The following is a 20,152-nucleotide window of genomic DNA, read 5'->3' as shown; positions in this document are numbered from 1 at the left end:
ATTTTTGCAAATTTATTAAAAATAAAAAACTGAAATATTACATGTACATAAGTATTCACACCCTTTACTCAGTACTTGGTTGAGGCACCCTTGGCAGCAATTACAGCCTCAGGTCTTCTTGGGTATGAACCTACAAGCTTGGCACACCTATATTTGGGGTATTTCTCCCATTCTTCTCTGCAGATCCTCTCGAGCTCTGTAAGGTTAGATGGGGAGCATCGCTGCACAGCTATTTTCAGGTCTTTCCAGAGATGTTCAATGGGGTTCAAGTCTGGGCTCTGGCTGGGCCACTCAAGGACATTCACAGACTTGTCCTGAAGCCACTCCTTCGTTGTCTTGGCTGTGTGCTTAGGGTCGTTGTCGTGTCGAAAGGTAAACCTTTGCCCTAGTCTGAGGTCCTGAGTGCTCTGGAGCAGGTTTTCATCAAGGATCTCTCTGTACTTTGCTCCATTCATCTTTCCCTCGATCCTGACTAGTCACCCAGTTCCTGCCGCTGAAGAACATCCCCACAGCATGATGCTGCTACCACCATGCTTCACTGTAGGGATGGTACTAGCAAGGTGATGAGAGGTGCCTGGTTTCCCCCAGACGTGACGTTTGGCATTCAGGCCAGAATTCAATCTTGGTTTCGTCAGACCAGAGAATCTTGTTTCTCATGGTCTGAGAGTCCTTTAGGTGCTTTCTGGCAAACTCCAAGAGGGCTTTCATGTGCCTTTTACTGAGCAGAGGCTTCCGTCTGGCCACTCTACCATAAAGGCCTGATTGGTGGAGTGCTGCAGAGATGGTTGTGCTTCTGGAAGGTTCTCCCATCTCCACAGAGGAATGCTAGAGCTCTGTCAGAGTGACCATTGGGTTCTTGGTCACCTCCCTGACCAAGGCCCTTCTCCCCCGATTGCTCAGTTTGGCTGGGCGGCCAGCTCTAGGAAGAGTCCTGGTGGATCCAAACTTCTTCCATTTACGAATGATGGAGACCACTGTGCTCTTCGAGACCTTCAAAGCTGTAAACATTTTTTTGTACCCTTCCCCAGCTCTGTGCCTCGATACAATTCATTCTCGGAGGTCCACAGACAATTCCTTTGACTTTCATGGCTTTGTTTCTGCTCTGACATGCACTGTCAACAGTGGGACCTTATATTCATGGGTTTCACGTCATTTGAGTGGTGCGTCACACCGCCATCTTGAGGACCAACGGATGCCAAGATGCCTTTGATCTATTGTGCTGTGGGTTGTGACCACAAAGTCACAGACAAATGGATTACAATTTTACAGAATCCCTAAAAACCATGATCGTCGAAATAAATGGATCGCAGCGATCAAAAGGGACCACTGGATTCCCACAGAACACTCCAGCTATGCAGTGAGCACTTTGTTTCAGGTAAGTAGCTGGCGTTAGCTAGCTAACGTTAGCTAGCTGGCTACCGCGTTAGCTTCATAGCCTTGTAATAAGACAGTCTTGTTGCAAGGCTAGCTAACTTCATAGATGTGTCCTGTGCACTGATGCTAATATGACATTTATCCACAGACTGTCACTTACCCTTCCTGTAAAGACGAACAGTCTTTTCGTCTTTACATGATTCATTTTGACGTCCTTTACCCATCCTGCGGTGAAGTAGCGGTAGGCTTCAGTGCTTTTGAAGGCTTTCAGGGCTTCACCTGAGTATGGCGAGGGATTGTGGACGAGGCACACGTAAACGTCGTGAAACGTAAAATTAGGAAGCTCTATAGCAGACTGAAGTGGGGTTAATTGGTCTTTGGATAGAAGATAAGGATCCAATTCTAAAAACTCGATTTTTTTGCAGATAACGCTGCTTCTCCTCCGTGGTTAAGTGAGCGATTCTGGACAGTCTTTCAAACTTCCCGGGGACCGCGGTCCTCAAGATGGTGGTCATAGCAACAAAAACCACGTGACTGAAACCCATGAATAGACAGGTGTGTGCCTTTCCAAATCATGTCCAATCAATTGAATTTACTACAGGTGGACTCCAATCAAGATGTAGAAACATCTCAAGGATGATCAGTGGAAACAGGATGACCCTGAGCTCAATTTTGAGTGTCATAGCAAAGGGTGTGAATACTTATGTACATGCAATATTTCAGTTTTTTATTTTTAATAAATTTGCAAAAATTTCTACACAACCTTTTTCACTTTGTAATTATGGGGTATTGTGTGTAGATTGATGAGAAAAAAAGGAATTTAATCTATTTTGGAATAAGGCTGTAACATAACAAAATGTGGGGAAAGTGAAGGGGTGTGAATACTTTCTGGATGCACTGCATATGCAAATTGCAGGGGGTCAAATTTGTTTTGCACCTCACTGAGAAAACTAACACTATTATGATTTTTTCAGGACAGGCACCAAAATTAAAGATTTCCAGGCTCTGGGAACATGGTGTTTAATTTGAAATAAGTGACTGTAAACAAAATTAAGCTCTTCCCGACACTGCCTGATCGCCATTATTTGGGTAGACCACGATCATTTTGCATCATTGCTGGATTTCACAATCATGTTTCCACCCAAATGTGAATGGAATTTAAGCGCTCTGAAGTGTGAGCGAAAGGGTTTACTAATTTATATTTACCCCTATGGGTGCAGCAGTGAATTTGGCCAGCTCAGGAAAATAAGATAGACGAAGATTGAGGGATTAAAGCAAAAATCACAGCTGAAATTTTTTTTCAGGCCAAGTCATTTTCATTTTTTTTGTAATTCAAATTTTTTATTGACTGGTTCGTACATGACAAGTTAACATATCAAATGAGACATTTCACCAGTGATGCCAGTAGTAGAAATAAAATGGCTATAAAAGAAAAGAGATCCGTACAAGAGAAAATACCGCACTAGTCACAATCAAATGAAAAAGAAGCCATCCAGGCAAACAAAGATAGGAACCATATTTCATATCATCAAACATTGTAATACAATTCCAAAAATGATCCCAGATTGGTTCCCTTTTATGGTTTCTATCAGTCATCTTGATCAGTGTGGATTCAGGCGAAGTCACTTTCCTATTCAGTGCACACATTTTTAATTGATCTTATAATACAAAACAAAGTTTTTGTTTTAAGTGAGAATCTCATCACAACAGGGAAAGAAAACAAACAACGAACCTAACAGCACATGCTTCTGGAGGGCTTGGGTGCTGTGGTGGTTGAGGTGTGTCTGGTCGAGGCATTTCGGCATTGTGCATTATCATTTTGAACCATTATGACAAAATTTATAAAAACAAAACTCACGTTGTTGTTTTTCACAATACACTCAGACATTAGCAAGAAACGCGAAACAAATTTGCTCACTGATGAAGTAAGCGCTATGTCCTTAAGTAATCCTTCACATTTTGTGAGTGATCGCGCGATACAAAATTAGACACACCCCCCTGCCCCTTTTCTCCCCAATTGTACTTGGACAAAATAACACTGTTAAAACAAAACTTATAGTGAATGGACTTGAACTGCAAATTTTCTCATCCTCTCATAGCCATTTGACAATGTAACAGCGTTTGGCTGCTTATCAAAGTTTCTGTTCGGTTGGACGTCTGTAGACAGCTCACTTTCCCAGCAGCCACAAGTCAGCTGACAGAGTTAATGTAATGAGTCTATTTCTCTCACTCTCATTCCTCTCGCATAATTATTTTCTCTGGCAGTGAACATTTTTTCAGACTGTCTTTTTGAGCTCATCGTCTGTGACAGACGTAATTCTTGGCTGTTTGACAGATTTTCTCCCCGGTTCATTTCTGCAGTAAAGCCATCGGGAGACGCTACAAACTAGTTTTCACTCGTTATGAATGTATTTCTTCTGTGGCAGCAAACCATGATACAGCAACCTTCAGAAACTCCTGCAGGTTAAATTGGACTAATGAAACACTTCCAGTGCTGACTGCCTCTGATAAAAACACTCGCTAGCCTAGCAACATTAAGGCTACAAATAACCCATAATGCAACACTGTAAAACACCGTAATTACTCTGGTACTCTCCATTCGAAAAGTATATTTAAGTAATGAATGAACACGTAAAAATATAAGACAACCCCCACTTTTTTAAACTTATGTTTCAGAAAAAAAATATATTGTATATTAGGCCCATAACGGTATCCTCTCTCCCCAGAGCGTAGAAAACTCTCAGCATAGTTTTTTCCCCCCCGTTCATTTGGTTTAGGCGCTGCACTGGCTTTCAGACACAATGTGACAACAGCGCCGCTGCGCTCTCAAACTATTTCCAATGGCTTTCGCCGTGCCATGTTGACTTTACGCGGCATCGAACAAAGCATGGGCGAAGCGCAATGTGCCCCAACTTCACACTGTACCCAAAGTCGCAAAACGCTGTGACAAATACCCACGCAGCCAATAGAAACGAGGCAGCCAGCTGGGCATGGAAGGTAAAATGGAGGAAATAATGATAATTGTATTTATGTAGCACCTTTCTGTTACAAAGTGATTAAAAAAAACCAAAAAAACCAAAAGGTAAAGCAAAAACAAGAGTAAGACCAACTAAGTAACAGTATCAAACATTTGTAAATGATAATATAAAAAATGAACATGAATAAAAAGATAATTAATAAACTTGTCCTGCTAAAAGTTTTGAAAATTCCGCCTATTTTGCTCTGTTGTCCACGACTTCCCCAAACACCAAGTCAGATGTACGTTGAACCCGCCACTGGGTTCAACGCACATCAGCGCAGCTCAAATCGCGTTGTGTATGAAAGGGCCACTTGTAAACTGCACTGATCTCATACTGGAATCCACTGCCTCTCTGGAATCCACTTGACGGAAATCCGTTGTTGAACTTTAAGCCACGTAGATAGAAGATAATTTTATTGTCATTGTGCATACAATGAAATTCATTCTCCGCATTTAACCCATCCTCTATACAAACACTTGAAACAGTCGGCAGCTGTGTACACTAGGAGCAGTGGGCAGCCGCAGTGCAGCACCTGGGGACCAACTCTGACAAGTTATCTACCTTGTAAAGATAAAACACTCAGATGCGCCGCTAGGTAGAAACGCTTTGAACACCTTAGAAAGTCTCTGGCGAAAGAGAAAGAAAAATAAACTTACTGGTTGACCAACATGTGGGCTCATACTCAGGATGATGGATGATGAGAGTCAAACCTTAAGTACTTAAGGTTTGACTGTCATCATCCATTGGAGCACAAACTAGGAGTCATCAGGACGCTGTACCATCGAGCTGACAATGTCCCCACCGACACAGCGGCTGGGGAAAGGAAGAAATCCCACATTAAAAAAGCCCTGGTTACGTGTGTTATCCTAACTGGTTGTTTGTCAAAGCCAGGAAGACGCCAACGCCCAATCAGTGCACCAGCCGATCGAAGAGAGAAGAACAACAGCTGCCTAAGCGTAAACTGGTGGTGATTCCGTATGTGGCAGGAGTGTCAGAACAGTTTTCCAAACACCATGTCTCAGTTCCTTTCAAACCCTAAAACACATTGCGCAAGAAATTAATCCACCCCAAGGATCAGGTCCCCCGACACAGAGCAATAAAGTGTATGCTGTTAAGTGCCGGGAGGATTGCCATGAATTGTACATTGGGGAAACCAAACAGACGCTGGCCAAGAGGATGGCACAGCACAGAAGAGCTAACGCGTCAGGCCAGCACTCCGCAGTCTACACCCATCTACAGGCCAGTGGCCACTCTTTCAGGGATGAGGATGTGCACACCCTTGATAGTGTGGAATGCTGGTTGGAACGAGGAGTCAAAGAGGCCATCTATGTGAAGAGGGAACGACCATCCCTTAACCGGGGGGGAGGGGGCTAAGGGTACATCTGTCACCATTTTACAATGCTGTGATTGCTACCATTCCCAAATCTCAAATCCTCTGTGAATAGTACACATTGCCATTGAAACTCTAGTTAATGGTCCAAGCAATTTGCATATGAAACTGATCGTTGGTTAGGTTTTTATGCAACTGTGCTGTTTATAAGGGTGTGGGGATACCTGCAGTCAGTTCAGACTGAAGAGGTCACTTAGATGAGTGATGAGACGTTTCTCCCAATAAACGTGTCCAGATGAATTGATTCAACTTTCTGTGATACAAGTCAAAATAGATGAGGACACTCAAACATAGGTAGTGGATACTCAGCAAATTTTCAGACACCTGTCATTTTTTAACGCTTCAGCTGATATCATTTTGCTGAAAAGTTCACTAAGGACTGCAAGTGTACCAAGCTAGCCCTGGTCAAGTATTTCTGAATTTAAAAAACTGTTTGATGGGGACAGTAAGCTGTTTGTCTTTTATTCATGCTCAATAACCCAGGTAAGGAAATAACAGAAAGTAGAGTCAGTTCATCTGGACACAACATTTAATGTTTATAATTTTATCTATTCATAACGTTTCAACTAATTCCATTTAGTTTTTCAGGTACTTACTAGTCAGAAGCCAAAACATTACACATAGCCCCTTTGTATACATGATTAAACATAATTTCCAGACCTGCTAACCCAATTTTTTTCAAGTACCACATTGGTTGAGTAGGCAGGACTCAGAATCCATTGTTGCACGAATTGCTCAGAGCCTTCTGCAAACAGCCTTTCAGTACATGCATATACTTTGGATAAATAACTTATTGTGGTTCTTATTGCTCAAGTGACAGCAATATGCAGCAGAGTTGTTAATTAAAGGGTAAATCAACACTGAATTATAAAGGGAAGAATACTGCTGCTACAGGAGTTTTCCCCATTAGCTACATAAAATAAACACCTGCCATACCATCACTTATTGGGCTAAGGCAATGAGGTGTAACGTGCTTGACATTTTTTTACCCACAGAGGACACTGCAGCACCCATTTCTGCCTTATGTCAGTCATTGTTGATTTATCCTTTAAAATAACAATCCTCCTTCCATGCCCAACTAAAAGCAAAAACATTTATTTAGTAATTATGTTAACTGAACTGTGACACAACGATTATAAAGTTAATGGTTTACCAACCAATGTTAAATGGTGCTTTTAATTACATTTAATGAATTTAACCGACATTACTAAAAGCTGGATGATTTGACTGTGTTAGCATAACCCAATTAAAATAACCTGAGCAAGGACATTATTAAGTGAGTCATAATAAATAAAACCATGATATGATATATTTCACATGTAAATACTGAAGCATATCAACCTTCCATCACCCCATTTACCTCTGCACTGTGTGATGTGCTCATCCATGGAGGCACTCCCCTTTGCCATGGATTAAGATAATGTTAATATAAATTCAACACATTTGGCAGACAATAAAACCCTTCTTGCTTCCTAAAAAATTCGCCAATTTGTTTTGTGTATTTTTGTGTAAAAAAATTGTACCAGCGTACTTTGATTTTAAAATGCGGACATGTTGCCAGGTCTGAATTTTCGCTGGCTTACAATGGAATAGCTTTGGCTGCTAGCTATCAACACAAGTACCAACATGTACAGTTTAAATGAGCATGCAGGCAGATAAACATAGCAGCAGACAGGGTGGAACACATGAAACAAGATATCACAATAACAACAAAAAGACCAACAGACAAGACATGGGAACCTTCTGGTGTCAAGATTTTGTCAAGCTTTGAAAAGGTTTATAGATGCCATGGTTTGAATTTGTGATTTTAACACTTCTGGGATTTAATGCTTTGAAATGGGAGAGAGACACTGTGGTCCTTTAGAGAGGAAATGCTGCCCCCATGAAGGCTTCATACATTGACCATAAAAACACATTCCATCCTGAATAGTTCAATCGGAGGTAGGAAGAAAAGCAGCACACAAGAAACTGTGTGACTATGTACAAAATAAAAGCACACAGACAGAGAGATAGACAAAGATTAGTGGGAACATGGCCTCCTGCACTGCATTCAAGAGCAGCTAAATGGAGACAGATGGCAGGGGAAGTAATTACAGTTTTCTGTGGTGAGGGACGAGATAGAGAAAGTGTAAAAGAGACATTCAGGCATCACCAGGAATTTATATACTACTACAACAGCCGAAAACCTGAGCAAGAAACCTAACAGCAGGGAGTAATGGCAGTGGGCACAAAGCTCCATGTGGTTTGGGAGGGGTAAATGTTCTAAGTGCTGCTTTAGTGGAACATATTGGAAGTACCCGACTGCACACAGGAAACAGCACAGGCTTTGGCTCATACACGCCAGCAGGCTACGCTAGCGAAAAACAGACAAAAAGAGAGATGAAAGAAGAAAGATATGACAAAGAAAGACAACTAAAAGGAATGTCAAAGACATGCAGAAAAAGAAAAGGGGAGCACTTCAACAAAATTTGTAATGGACTAGCAGACTGACTGATAGAAAGAGCAATAAATACACACCTTCGTCCATATGATTCCCAAATAAGACCCTCTTCTCCTCTTGAAATGTTGGGACCACTGGGGAAAAAAAAAATATTGGGTAAACCAACAATTTTAAAAATGTATATCCTGGGCTGCAGCATATTGTCATAGAAAGACACCAACCGTGAGGTCAAATTGAAAATTGTTACCTTTAAGAGATCCACACAAGGTTTAACTTCAATGTTTGCATGTGACAGATTACAAATGTAATAAAAATCAACCATGTAGCAATAGCATTAGAGGGGCAATTTAATTTAGCAATCAAGCAAAAAAGAGATTAAGTGCAGACATTTTTATGAAACAAATTACATCTATTTAACAAAAATTACAACTTAATTCTCCTTTGCCGTGGATAAAGATGTTAATATAAATTCAACACATTTGGCAGATGCTTCACTAAAGAAGCCATTTTACATCTTAAATATTTGCCCAACAAAACACCTGATCTACAAAATCTTGGGTTATTTTTTTGAAAAATCTATTTTTCACAGTAATTACACTTTGTTGGGGTGGGGTGCTCCCTTGTGCTTGATTGAGAGTTACATTTTTCACAGCGCTTGAGGGCAGTTTGTGGTCTCATCAAATGACTGAACAGTGATGAAAGCATTTTACAACAGGCTGCAGAGCAGTTCCATTATTTTCATATCTTCAGAGCAATAGTCGGTCCTCAGCAGGAGTAGCCCTCGGTCCTCAGCAGGAGTAGCCCTATCTGCCCAGGCTGATTCTACTGACAGAAAAGGGCTCAGCATCATCGGATACTGAATTCCAAACACTTTCCTCACCCAGTGTCCTTCAATGTTCAAAATACATTAGACCAAACTAACAAAACCCAGAGTTCTCTATAAGTGTAGACTGCCAGCTTTACAAATGATCAGCCAGCTACAATTTTGAACATTTTCCCTGCAACTTGAGAAATTTTCAAATGCTCATCAAGAAAGCGGATACAAATCTTTCCTAACCTGCCCATAGCCAATGAACCCAACTCCACACCAGGTGATTTCACTGATACATTCTTCCTCTTTGGTTGAAGGTTGCTAATCAGTGAAATCATCTGGTGTGGAGTCCGGCTGGAATGAAAACCTGCATACACATGGCTCTCCATGGCACATGGTTAGCCACCCCTGGTCTACATCAAGGAACACGTCGTAGGAGTTGTCAGACTAGGCAGGACAGTACAAAAAATTCGGACATGTTAAGACTTTTCATCAGGGTGTTGAGGTGTGTCCCAGATGCCAGATTGCTGTTCTTCGATAATGTCATAGTACACGGAGTTAAGACGCCTGTTAAGTTGCTTCTGACTTTCATAAATTGGGCCCAACGCTGAAAATTTGTCAGTGATGACCAAATCGTGTCAAAATCGGGCTGAATTCGTGTAGTCTGAGTCCAGCACTAAGCAGGTGCACAACAGCAGCAGTCACAGACACCAGCTTGAGATAGAGAGAAAGCTAGTGTAATGTTAGCTTTATTAGAATAACAGATTTATAATAAACAGCAGAAAGGTAGATGGGGAGCAGATGTGGAAAAACTGGTTTATTGCTTGTACATGCTGGTGTCATCTTTTTTGTGATGCTGTTAAAACTACTAACTAACTGTAATGGCTGCATTCACAGCCATACGTATATTTGTAGTTTATTTTGTTTTGATTTTCATTTGTTGAATTACCAGTGCTGGGGGTGCCGCTGCTGGTTGTCACTGCTGGAGGACATCTTGTCAGGCCTGAGTAAAAGATGCACTCCACAAAGCAGAGCTGTTAAATACAGGGTGGTCAATTGGGCTCTACCAACTACCCGCCATGTCATAGGGGGGAGTGCTTTTCTTATTAAATTTAGATATTTTGTTTGTTTCTCTGGAATATGATAGGTTTTGGTTCTTTTGCTTTGGTTACTATTTAAATGGGTTAACTTACTGAAGAATTGTCTTGTTTTTGTTATTTGTAGTTTAGTTGGTAGTGTTGTTTGTGTGTTACCCTTTTTGTTTCAAAATGGTCTGACCAGCCAGTATATATGGTCCCCCTTGTGTTCAGTTTGTTAGCTCAGTTTGGTATGTTGAGTTTGTTTTTCTTTGGCATGATGTGAGTTAAGTTCTGTTTAGTTGACCTCTTTTATGGGCCCAGAGTTTTTGTTATTACGGGGGAATGGTTTTGGATAAATAAAAACGTATTTTTTCAAAAAACGACTTGCGATTCCTCTTGCCTACCAGCTTGGTCCCTTACACTAACATTACTATGTATAAGCATAACTTCATAAAAGGCTGGTTGCTCGTATTTATCTGGCATTAAATCTGTCGGTTGACAGGCTGTGAAAATATATTTAATATTTCAAGTTTCGGAAATATGCTATCCAAGGAAAGACAACTGGTGAACCGGCTACAGGGTCATAGGTGCCCAAGGCTCATTGATGCGCATGGGGGGTGAAGGCTATACCATCTGATTCGATCCCACAGAAGATCTACTGTGGCTCAGATTGCTTAAAAGGTTAATGCTGGCTATGATAGACAGATACCAGAAAACAAGTACATAACAGCTTGCAGCATATGGGGCTGTGTAGCTGCAGACCAGTCAGAGTGCCCATGCTGACTGTTTAGCATGGTGGCCAAGTGGTTAGCGCTGTTGCCTCACAGCAACAAGGTCCTGGGTTCGAACCCCAGGTTTTCCAAGGCTCTTTCTGTGTGGAGATGTATGTTCACCCCCTGTCTGTGTGGGTTTCTGCCTACCATCAAAAAGACATGCATGTTAGGATTAATACTCCTGCCTGTGCCCCTGACCAAGGCAACAAGAAAAAGAACTGGAGTTGGTCCCGGGCGCTGAAGCTGCCCACTGCTTCTATATAATAGGATGGGTTAAATGCAGAGAACAAACTTCGTTTTAACTGTACAATGACAAAATAAAGTGGCTTTTGTCTACTTCATGGGAACAGTATTCCCTGATGGCAGTGGCCTCTTTCAACAGGGTAATGTGGTCTGCCATGCACTGTAAAAATTGTTCAGGAATTGTTTGAGGAACATGACAAAGAGTTCAAGGTGTTGCCTTGGCCTCCAAATTCCCCAGATCTCAATCCGATCAAGCATCTGTGGGATGTGCTGGAAAAACAAGTCCGATCCATGGAGGCCCCACTTCACAACTTACTTCTGACTGGAGGCTGATATTTCACCAGACCCAGGGGAAACAGATCCTGACCATGAGGAAAAAGCACAGCCAGCAGGGCAGTCGGTTAAGAAAACTGATGAGCCACCTTCAACTAAAAAGCTCAAGTAGAGCTAAACCTTTCAAAGCCAAGTGGCTCAAATAATCTACCAGCTAGGACTAACCGTTGTAGGCAACTCAATATTTGTGTCTGCACAGTCAAAAGCACGAGACCCTAAAACTTCATAACAAAAGCCATAAGCACATGCAATACCAATTTCAATTCCAAGAAGTGGCCAACAGATCTCATGAGACAGAGGTGATAAAGGTTTAAATTGGCATACAAAATCACCAAAAAATTAAAGTAATTCACAAAATTTTGAACAAACACTGAAAAAAAAGAAAAAGGGCTGACTGTAAATTGAACGATTAATCGAATTCACACCGACATCGCAATGTAATAGAATGCTATTTTCAAAATCGCAAAGGCTGCAATTTAAAAAAAAAAGAAGTTTTTTTTAAAAAAAATTTGTTACACAATCTAACCAATCAGAGGGTTGGAAACACCTGGCCATGTGAGGTTCGTGTACACACACGCTACTCTATGCTCATGTGACATGCAAATGAGAGCAGCAAATGAAGAAAACAACTTGCCACGCAACGCTTTGATTCTAGCAGTATTGTTACTATCTCGTGGAAATGGCCTCAGCAGAACCGAACAATGGAAAGGTGACTTTATTGTCAAAGAGGAGCAGAACGTTGGTTGTCTGGACCTATTTTGGATTTAGGAAAGAAGATGCTGCACAGAGTCAGGTATTGTGCAAGAACGTGCCTTGTTACCGTAGCTATAATGTGGGGCAACACTACAAAACTGTTCCAGCATTTAGGGGCAACACTACAAACCTGTTCCAGCATTTAAGAAAGCATCACGAGGCCATGTATGACAACTGCATAGCTAAAAAGTAGGGATTGACAGATTATCGGTATGGCCGATTATCGGCTGAGATATTCGTCATTTTTCATATTATCGGCATATGTTTTATTGGCCAGCCTATTAAAAAAAGTCTGCTGCGCAACATGCGCGCTTCCGACGCAGCCTTCACTCTCCCGAAGTACAGCACGACACTCACTCCAACAACACAAACACAGAAGAGAAGCAAGCATCAAGGAGTCAGACCACTTTTCTAAGGTAAGTGGAGCATGTCAGATGCCATAAGACCCACTCGGTTGGTAAGAAAAGCATGCCATAACGTTAGTTACAAAACTCACTCCGTAATGTTAGTTTCTCCATTTCACTCCCCCTCCCACACAAACACCAAAGAGCAAAACGTCGGTTCGACATGAACTCGACAACAGGTTGTCAATTCAAACAGAGAACACAATTTCGACTGCTTTGCTTAACCTTCAAATGTAACGAGGCTAAAAGAAAAAAACTAACGTGTGACATTTTAGTTACATACAGAGTGTTATTGTCAGTGTTGTGCATGAACGCGCTAAAAGAGCGGTGTTCATTAAACGTGGTATCAAGTAGAACATATTTTGATGTCTTATACATCGTTAATCCCAAATGTCGACGTCGGGTGGTAACGCGTTGCTAAGAAAGCAGTGGTCACTGCTACCCAATTTCCCCTCGGGGATTAAAAAAGTTTGACTGCCAAAATGTTATTTGTGTCATTGTTTGATGTGCTTTGTTTGCATATATTGTTTATGTAGTTTATTTTCATGTATATTAATGTGTTTTGTATTAAAACTAACCAGGAAGTACGTTTACATTCTATGTTGTACAGGGACACATTTAGTTGTTGCAATCCTCCGAGAAGAAACATGAAGTGGGAGACGTTTTTATACTCCACTTAAAAGTTTAAAAGTGATATTGCATTGAACGTTTGAAGATTTTATGTTTGTTCAAGTGGACTCATTCCCTCTTGGTTGTGTGCAGCCAGCGAGGTATGTTCATTTACGTGTTTTAGTTTCGTTATGTATATTTATAAGTAGGTTTCTACAGTTTGTGTGTGATATGAAGACGTGCTTATTCTGTATATTTTCATGTATTTGAACAGTTCAATGATGGATTTGAAGACGGTGATGTTGAATGAACAAGGCTCAGAGTTTTTGGTTTTTACCGATTTTCACCGAAAAATACCCAGATTTTTTAAAAGGACCAGATCGGTTTAAACTGATTTTCACCCAGATTTTGTTTCCACGGATCCAAAAGTTGTTCCTGTTCGTGTGAGGTTATGTAACAGTGTCCTCTTGTGGCGAAATTCAGCATGCTGGATGGCTTTGAAAAATAAAAACTGAAAACACTGAGCCTTGAGTACAATTAAGATAAATACACCCATCAGGAACAGAAGAACCACGGTGTTGTATATTTCCTGGAGGGAGTGATATAGAGTATTTCTGATTCTGACTCAACGTGGTATCATGTACAACATATTTTGATGTCATATACAGCATCGTTAATCCCAGACAACAACGTTGGGTGGTAACGTGTTGCTAAAAAAGCGGTGGTTATTAAACGTGGTATCATGTACAACATATTTTGATGTCATATACAACATCGTTAATCCCAGACGAGGTCGGGTGGTAACGCCGAAATCCTATTAGGGACACATTGTTACTTATGTACTGCTGGTAATGATTGCAGGCTGGGGATGGATGGGTAAGAGGAGGCTCTTACAGCTAAGAGCAGCTCATTAAAAAAAAAAAAGAAAAAGAAATGAACGTGATTTTAATGCAAAATTCAAAATAATGAACGTGAACTAGTTCATTTTAATCTCCGTAACGTTAGTTTCTTTGTCTTTCTCCCCCTCCCACACACAAACCAAAGAGTACAACATCGGTCTGACATGAACTCGACAACAAAGAACACAGTATCCTCGAAGAAACGTGCAGTCTAGAACTGGATCTCACCACCAGACTCAAAGCTGCCCAGCTAGAAAAGCGCTATATAAAATGCAGCTTGATTGATTGATTGACACTGCCTTTGGCCAACTTTCTCAGCCTTTCTTCTATGATTGTGATCTCAAGACATCAACCAAAATCATGGTTTACCATGCAGTGGTTCTTCCAACCCTCTTGTACGGCTGTGAAGTACCAAATCCGTAAACTGGAACGCTTCCACCAGCAAAAACTGAGAAGTAATCTGGGAATTTCCTGGCAACAACGGGTCACTAACAATCAAGCTCTCAAAAGAGCTGATCTCCTTTCCATCGAGACGACAATTGAATGTCACTAGCTGAGGTGGCTTGGCCACATCCAGAGGATGTCAAACGACAGACTCCCGAAACAAACCCTATATTCCGAACTGACTGAAGGTCAAAGAAAAAGAGGAGCTCCCAAAATACGCTACAAGGACTGTATCAAGGGAACGCTGATCACCTTCAACATCAACCCGAAGAACTGGGAAAAAGTAGCGGAAAATCGAAAATACTGGAGAGCTGCCTGCCTGGCTGGTTCCATTAAGGCTGAAACTGACAAAAGAACGCATGCAGAAGAAAAGTGCCACCACCGAAAAATCCACCAAGAACAAAGAGCCGCAGGAACAGGTCCACCCCCTCCTATCTCCTGTCCACGCTGTTCCCGTCTCTTCTATTCTCGCCTTGGACTATCAAGCCATCTTCATTTCAAGCACACACCTAATCTCTTGGAATGGATCCTCGGACACGAGAGACGCCAACGACGACGATGAAGACGTGTTTATTCTGTACATTGTCATGTATTTGAACAATTCAACGGTGGATGTGATGACAGTGATTTTGAATGAAGTACAATTAATATGAATAAATCCATCAGTAACAGAAGAACCACGGTGTTGTATATTTCCTGGAGGGAGTGACAGAGATTATTTCTGATTCTGACTCAACATGGTATCATGTAAAACATATTTTGATGTCATAGACAACATCGGTAATCCCAGATGACGACGTTGGGTGGTCACACGTTGCTAAAAGAGCGGTGGTCATTAAACGTGGTATCATGTACAACATATTTGAATGTCCTATACAACATCGTTAATTCCAGACAACGAGGTCGGCTGGTAACGCTGAAATCCTATTAGGGACATGTTGTTACTTATGTACTGGTGGCAGTGATTGCAGGCTGGGGATGGATGGGTAAGAGGAGGCTCTTAAAGCTAAGAGCAGCTAATTTAAAAAAAAAAGACAAAAGGAAATGAACGTGAACTTAGTGTAAATTTCAAAATAATGAATGTGAACTAGTTCACTTTAATCTCCGTAACATTAGTTTCTTCGTCTTTCTCCCCTTCCGACACACAAACCAAAGGGCACAACGTCGGTCCGACATGAACTCGACAACAGAGAACAGTTTCCACTGCTGTGCTTAACCTTTACATGTAACTAGGCTAATGTGTGATATTTTAGTTACATATAGTGTTATTTTCAGTGTTGTGCATGAACATGTCAGATGGTCCTTTCACATGGAACTACATTCTCTCAACTGCAGAACGTCCATCTGATTCTGCTGATCTACGGCGTAATAACGTGCGCTGCATAGGTGCACTTATGTGAAGGAATACGGACATTGTGGTTGAGAGAATTTAGTTCCACATGAAAGGGCCGCTTGATGGCAAGATAAAGCGGTGAAAATATCTGAAACATAGCGTACACTTAAATCGATTTTATTTTTTTAGGTGAGCCTTTTCTTAAGTGGCTAAAATGCTTTTTGTCTGTGTCCCATTCCTCAGCTTCCGTCCCGGCTACTCCTGCTGAATCTCCAAACTGGGGGCCCACAGACTCCCATCTACTGCAGGTAATACATTGACTATCAATAAGTACCTCATACAATCCCACTTCAAAAAACCCAAACTATCACTTTAAAGATAACAGAATGGGGAAAATAATGACACTAATGTACATTTTTCCATTCAGTTCAGTCAAAGCCTGCTGGGAGCACTTTAACCAATTTATGTGGAGTTACTTTAAGATTATAGTTATTCAGTTTGATCAAAGTTTATTTCCTGCCGTCCATGCAGTTTAATTCATTCTACTTTTATGTTTTGGAAGTTATTTATTTTTAATTCAAAAATAATTCCACTCAGATTGTTATCTAGTGCCTTGAATATCATGCACTTTATTTTTTTCAAATATTTTCTGTTTTACACAAATTCAATGAAACTTATGTTAATTTAAAGGCAGCCATATGTTGGGGTTTGTGTTGTAAATTTTGGCACAACATTTTTCACATTTACCGCAACTGAATATTGGTCCCAAATATCAGCTATTGGCTTCCATAACTTATCAATAATCAGGATCAGTCCTGAAAAAAAAAAAAAAAAACACACATCCACACATCGATCAATCCCTACTAAAAACCTGACCACTAATGTGTCAAGTTGGCTAAATACCCCCCGGCAGGGATCACCGACTGAAATGTTTGACACTATATCTCAACACGACATCGCAAAATTACTCAGGTGATAGCGGAGTTCATAGGACAGGTTTGCGGCTTTGGTAAAGACACCGAATAAACTGTATAGCATGCCATCCCATACACTACCGTTCAAAAGTTTGGGATCACCCAAACAATTTTGTGTTTTCCATGAAAAGTCACACTTATTCACCACCATATGTTGTGAAATGAATAGAAAATAGAGTCAAGACATTGACAAGGTTAGAAATAATGATTTGTATTTGAAATAAGATTTTTTTTACATCAAACTTTGCTTTCGTCAAAGAATCCTCCATTTGCAGCAATTACAGCATTGCAGACCTTTGGCATTCTAGCTGTTAATTTGTTGAGGTAATCTGGAGAAATTGCACCCCACGCTTCCAGAAGCAGCTCCCACAAGTTGGATTGGTTGGATGGGCACTTTTTTGAGCAGATTGAGTTTCTGGAGCATCACATTTGTGGGGTCAATTAAACGCTCAAAATGGCCAGAAAAAGAGAACTTTCATCTGAAACTCGACAGTCTATTCTTGTTCTTAGAAATGAAGGCTATTCCATGCGAGAAATTGCTAAGAAATTGAAGATTTCCTACACCGGTGTGTACTACTCCCTTCAGAGGACAGCACAAACAGGCTCTAACCAGAGTAGAAAAAGAAGTGGGAGGCCGCGTTGCACAACTGAGCAAGAAGATAAGTACATTAGAGTCTCTAGTTTGAGAAACAGACGCCTCACAGGTCCCCAACTGGCATCTTCATTAAATAGTACCTGTTAGAGCCTAACCAGGAAGTTATTCACAACATATGGTGGTGAATAAGTGTGACGTTTCATGGAAAACACAAAATTGTTTGGGTGATCCCAAACTTTTGAACGGTAGTGTACATATTCTAGTCAGGTTGCCATACTGGAGTAAAATGTGCAGGCACAGAGTCACAGTGGAGCTAAAAACAGCGGAGTTTTTTGCTATTACCACAGATATGTGGTCTAGCTGTACAGTGGAACCCTATCAGAGTCTGAGCACGCATTTCATCATTGAAGAATTCAAACTCAAAGCTCACTGTCTTCAGACTACTTACTTCCCGGGCCACCACACTGGGGAGAATATTGCAGTCAGCCTGAGAGAGGGGCTAGCCAACTGGGACCTCAATGAAGAAAACCATGTCTGCCTAACGACGGACAATGCATCAAACATGGTAATGGCAGCGCAGCTTAACAAGCTTAACAAGCAACAAGTTTCGGCCACCGATTATATCGTACCATTGTTAAGCTGTTTTCAATATCTAATAATAATAATAATAAATTAAACTTAAATAGCGCTTTTCTAATACTCAAAGTTGCTTTACAATAAACGGGGTGAAACAAGACAACAGATAAACATAGCACAGACATACAGGGGTGGATGGGAAGGGGGGCTACGAGAGGGAGAAGCGGCAGCCACACAGGACACCAGCAGTACTCTCCAACTTGGACAGATACAAAAGGGAAAATTTGTGTTTTTTTTAAAATGTGTGCGTGTGTGTGTGTGAGAGAGAGAGAGAGAGAGAGAGAGAGAGAGAGAGAGAGAGAGAGAGAGAGAGAGAGAGAGAGAGAGAGAGAGAGAGAGAGAGAGACAATAAGACAAAAACATGAAAGATAAAGAACCATGGTTGAATTAATAATTTTCTAATGTAGCTGTGTGTGTGTGTGTGTGTGTGTGTGTGTGTGTTTGTGTGTGTGTGTGTGTGCATGCTTGCTTATGATAGCCTAATAACAATCAATTTAAACTGTATGAAGTACACCAATTTGTTTTTCTCTTTCAAAAAATGCTACGGAAAATGACATTGTCAAGAGCAACGGGACTGTGCAAGAAGCCCATATATTAATATTCACACATTGTTTGTTTCTTTTTAATTTTTATTAAAAACTGCAATCCACATGTTTACATGTTGAGTTATCTAAATATTTTTAGAGCAGTAGAGCCACAGATTTGTTATTTTTTATATTTCTGCACTTTGTGTGATTTGTTAGTTACTGACTGGAATTCAGCAAGACTCGTATTTATTTTCACATCAATGTTCACACCAGGCCTGCTGGTTCTGCAGTGCTTTGTTGTTTGTCTTTCAGATTTTACGTCATGATAATTATATTACATGTATACAAGGCTTAAAGTTAAATCGGTCAATATTCTACTGTGATTGAAGGTTTTTCTTTTTACAATTAAACAGTTAAATCAAGATATGTTATTCATATCAATACGAGAGATCAGCGTGACGTAACAACAACAAACAACCTTCTTCCGGATGCCTAGCTTTGCGGAGTGCAATGTTTACACAACACAGAAGGCAGAGTCGAAACGCGTCTGTAGCAAGGGGTCTGTAAGGTTTGTCCCATGTGTGTATGAAATAAAGAGCATAATAAAGAAATTTTGAGTGCAGATTAAATTAAACTATTGTTTTTGTGTTCATTTTATCTTCAACTTGCTGTGAATAACACGTGTAAACATCAATACAAAAGTTTGTTCGATTATGCTCTCTAGCCTAGCTAACGTTATTTGTGTTGGAGCCTAGTCCAACAGTGGGACATTCAGCTCAAACCGGTCTCGAAGCAAAATATGCCTATGTCCCCTCTCATGACATATCTCTCGAGACATTTGTCCACCTCTGGACGTTTTGCTCCTAACGGACATTTGGGGCATTTTTGGATCGCCTAGCTGAATGAGAAGGTAAGGAAGTGTTCGCGACTAATTAATTAATAATTCTGTTGAAACAAAAATAAAGTAGTAGGCCTAGCTATAGAAAGCTGGGTGTTTCATGAGCAATATTATATGTTGTTTTCATTAGTAATGACGCGTCCAGTCATGAATGGATGGTTTCCATCCTCCTCCCAGTTCAGCACAAGCAAGTCCTCCTGGCAATTTCACTAACTTTGTAACGTTAGCAGTGCTCTTTGTCCGTTTTACTCCCTGTACCAACAGACTTCACTGGGTAGATTTAGATTTATCTGATGGAAAACGGAAAAAGCCTAAAAACTTGTTTCCCGGGGTACATTTGGCATTACAGCCCCACACACAGCACGATTTCGGCATTTTGAAAATTAATTTGTCTGTTCAACTAGTGCTATCTAACCGTTATGTACGTTAGCGACCAGGCACTACCCAGCTACTAGAATCCACCCGGAAGTAGCTTGGCGCTCTTTGTTTACAAACATTCTGATCTCACGTATACATGCATCAATTAATCTCATTTCATCATAACACGGAGGCCTGGTCTACAAGAAAGAGCAGTTTATATGTTGACTGTTATTGCTGTGTTTAGTGGATAAAACAGA

At 40.8% G+C, this 20,152-nt stretch overlaps 1 protein-coding gene across 1 annotated transcript in view; it reads right to left on the bottom strand.

Annotated features, from left to right (window-relative positions):
- The window catches only part of siah1 (siah E3 ubiquitin protein ligase 1), a 96,670-nt gene that overhangs the window by 29,890 nt on the left and 46,628 nt on the right, over positions 1–20,152 (bottom strand). The window contains exon 2 of the mRNA XM_056281793.1: positions 8,302–8,358. Coding sequence (XP_056137768.1) covers positions 8,302–8,311 — 10 coding nt within the window. The 5' untranslated portion in view covers positions 8,312–8,358. The remainder of the gene's footprint in view (positions 1–8,301; positions 8,359–20,152) is intronic.

Source organism: Lampris incognitus, chromosome 6 (assembly GCF_029633865.1).
Source record: "Lampris incognitus isolate fLamInc1 chromosome 6, fLamInc1.hap2, whole genome shotgun sequence".
Taxonomy (NCBI): domain Eukaryota; kingdom Metazoa; phylum Chordata; class Actinopteri; order Lampriformes; family Lampridae; genus Lampris; species Lampris incognitus.
The sequence above is the reverse complement of the archived record's forward strand: the minus strand, read 5'-3'. Positions and strand labels throughout refer to the sequence as shown.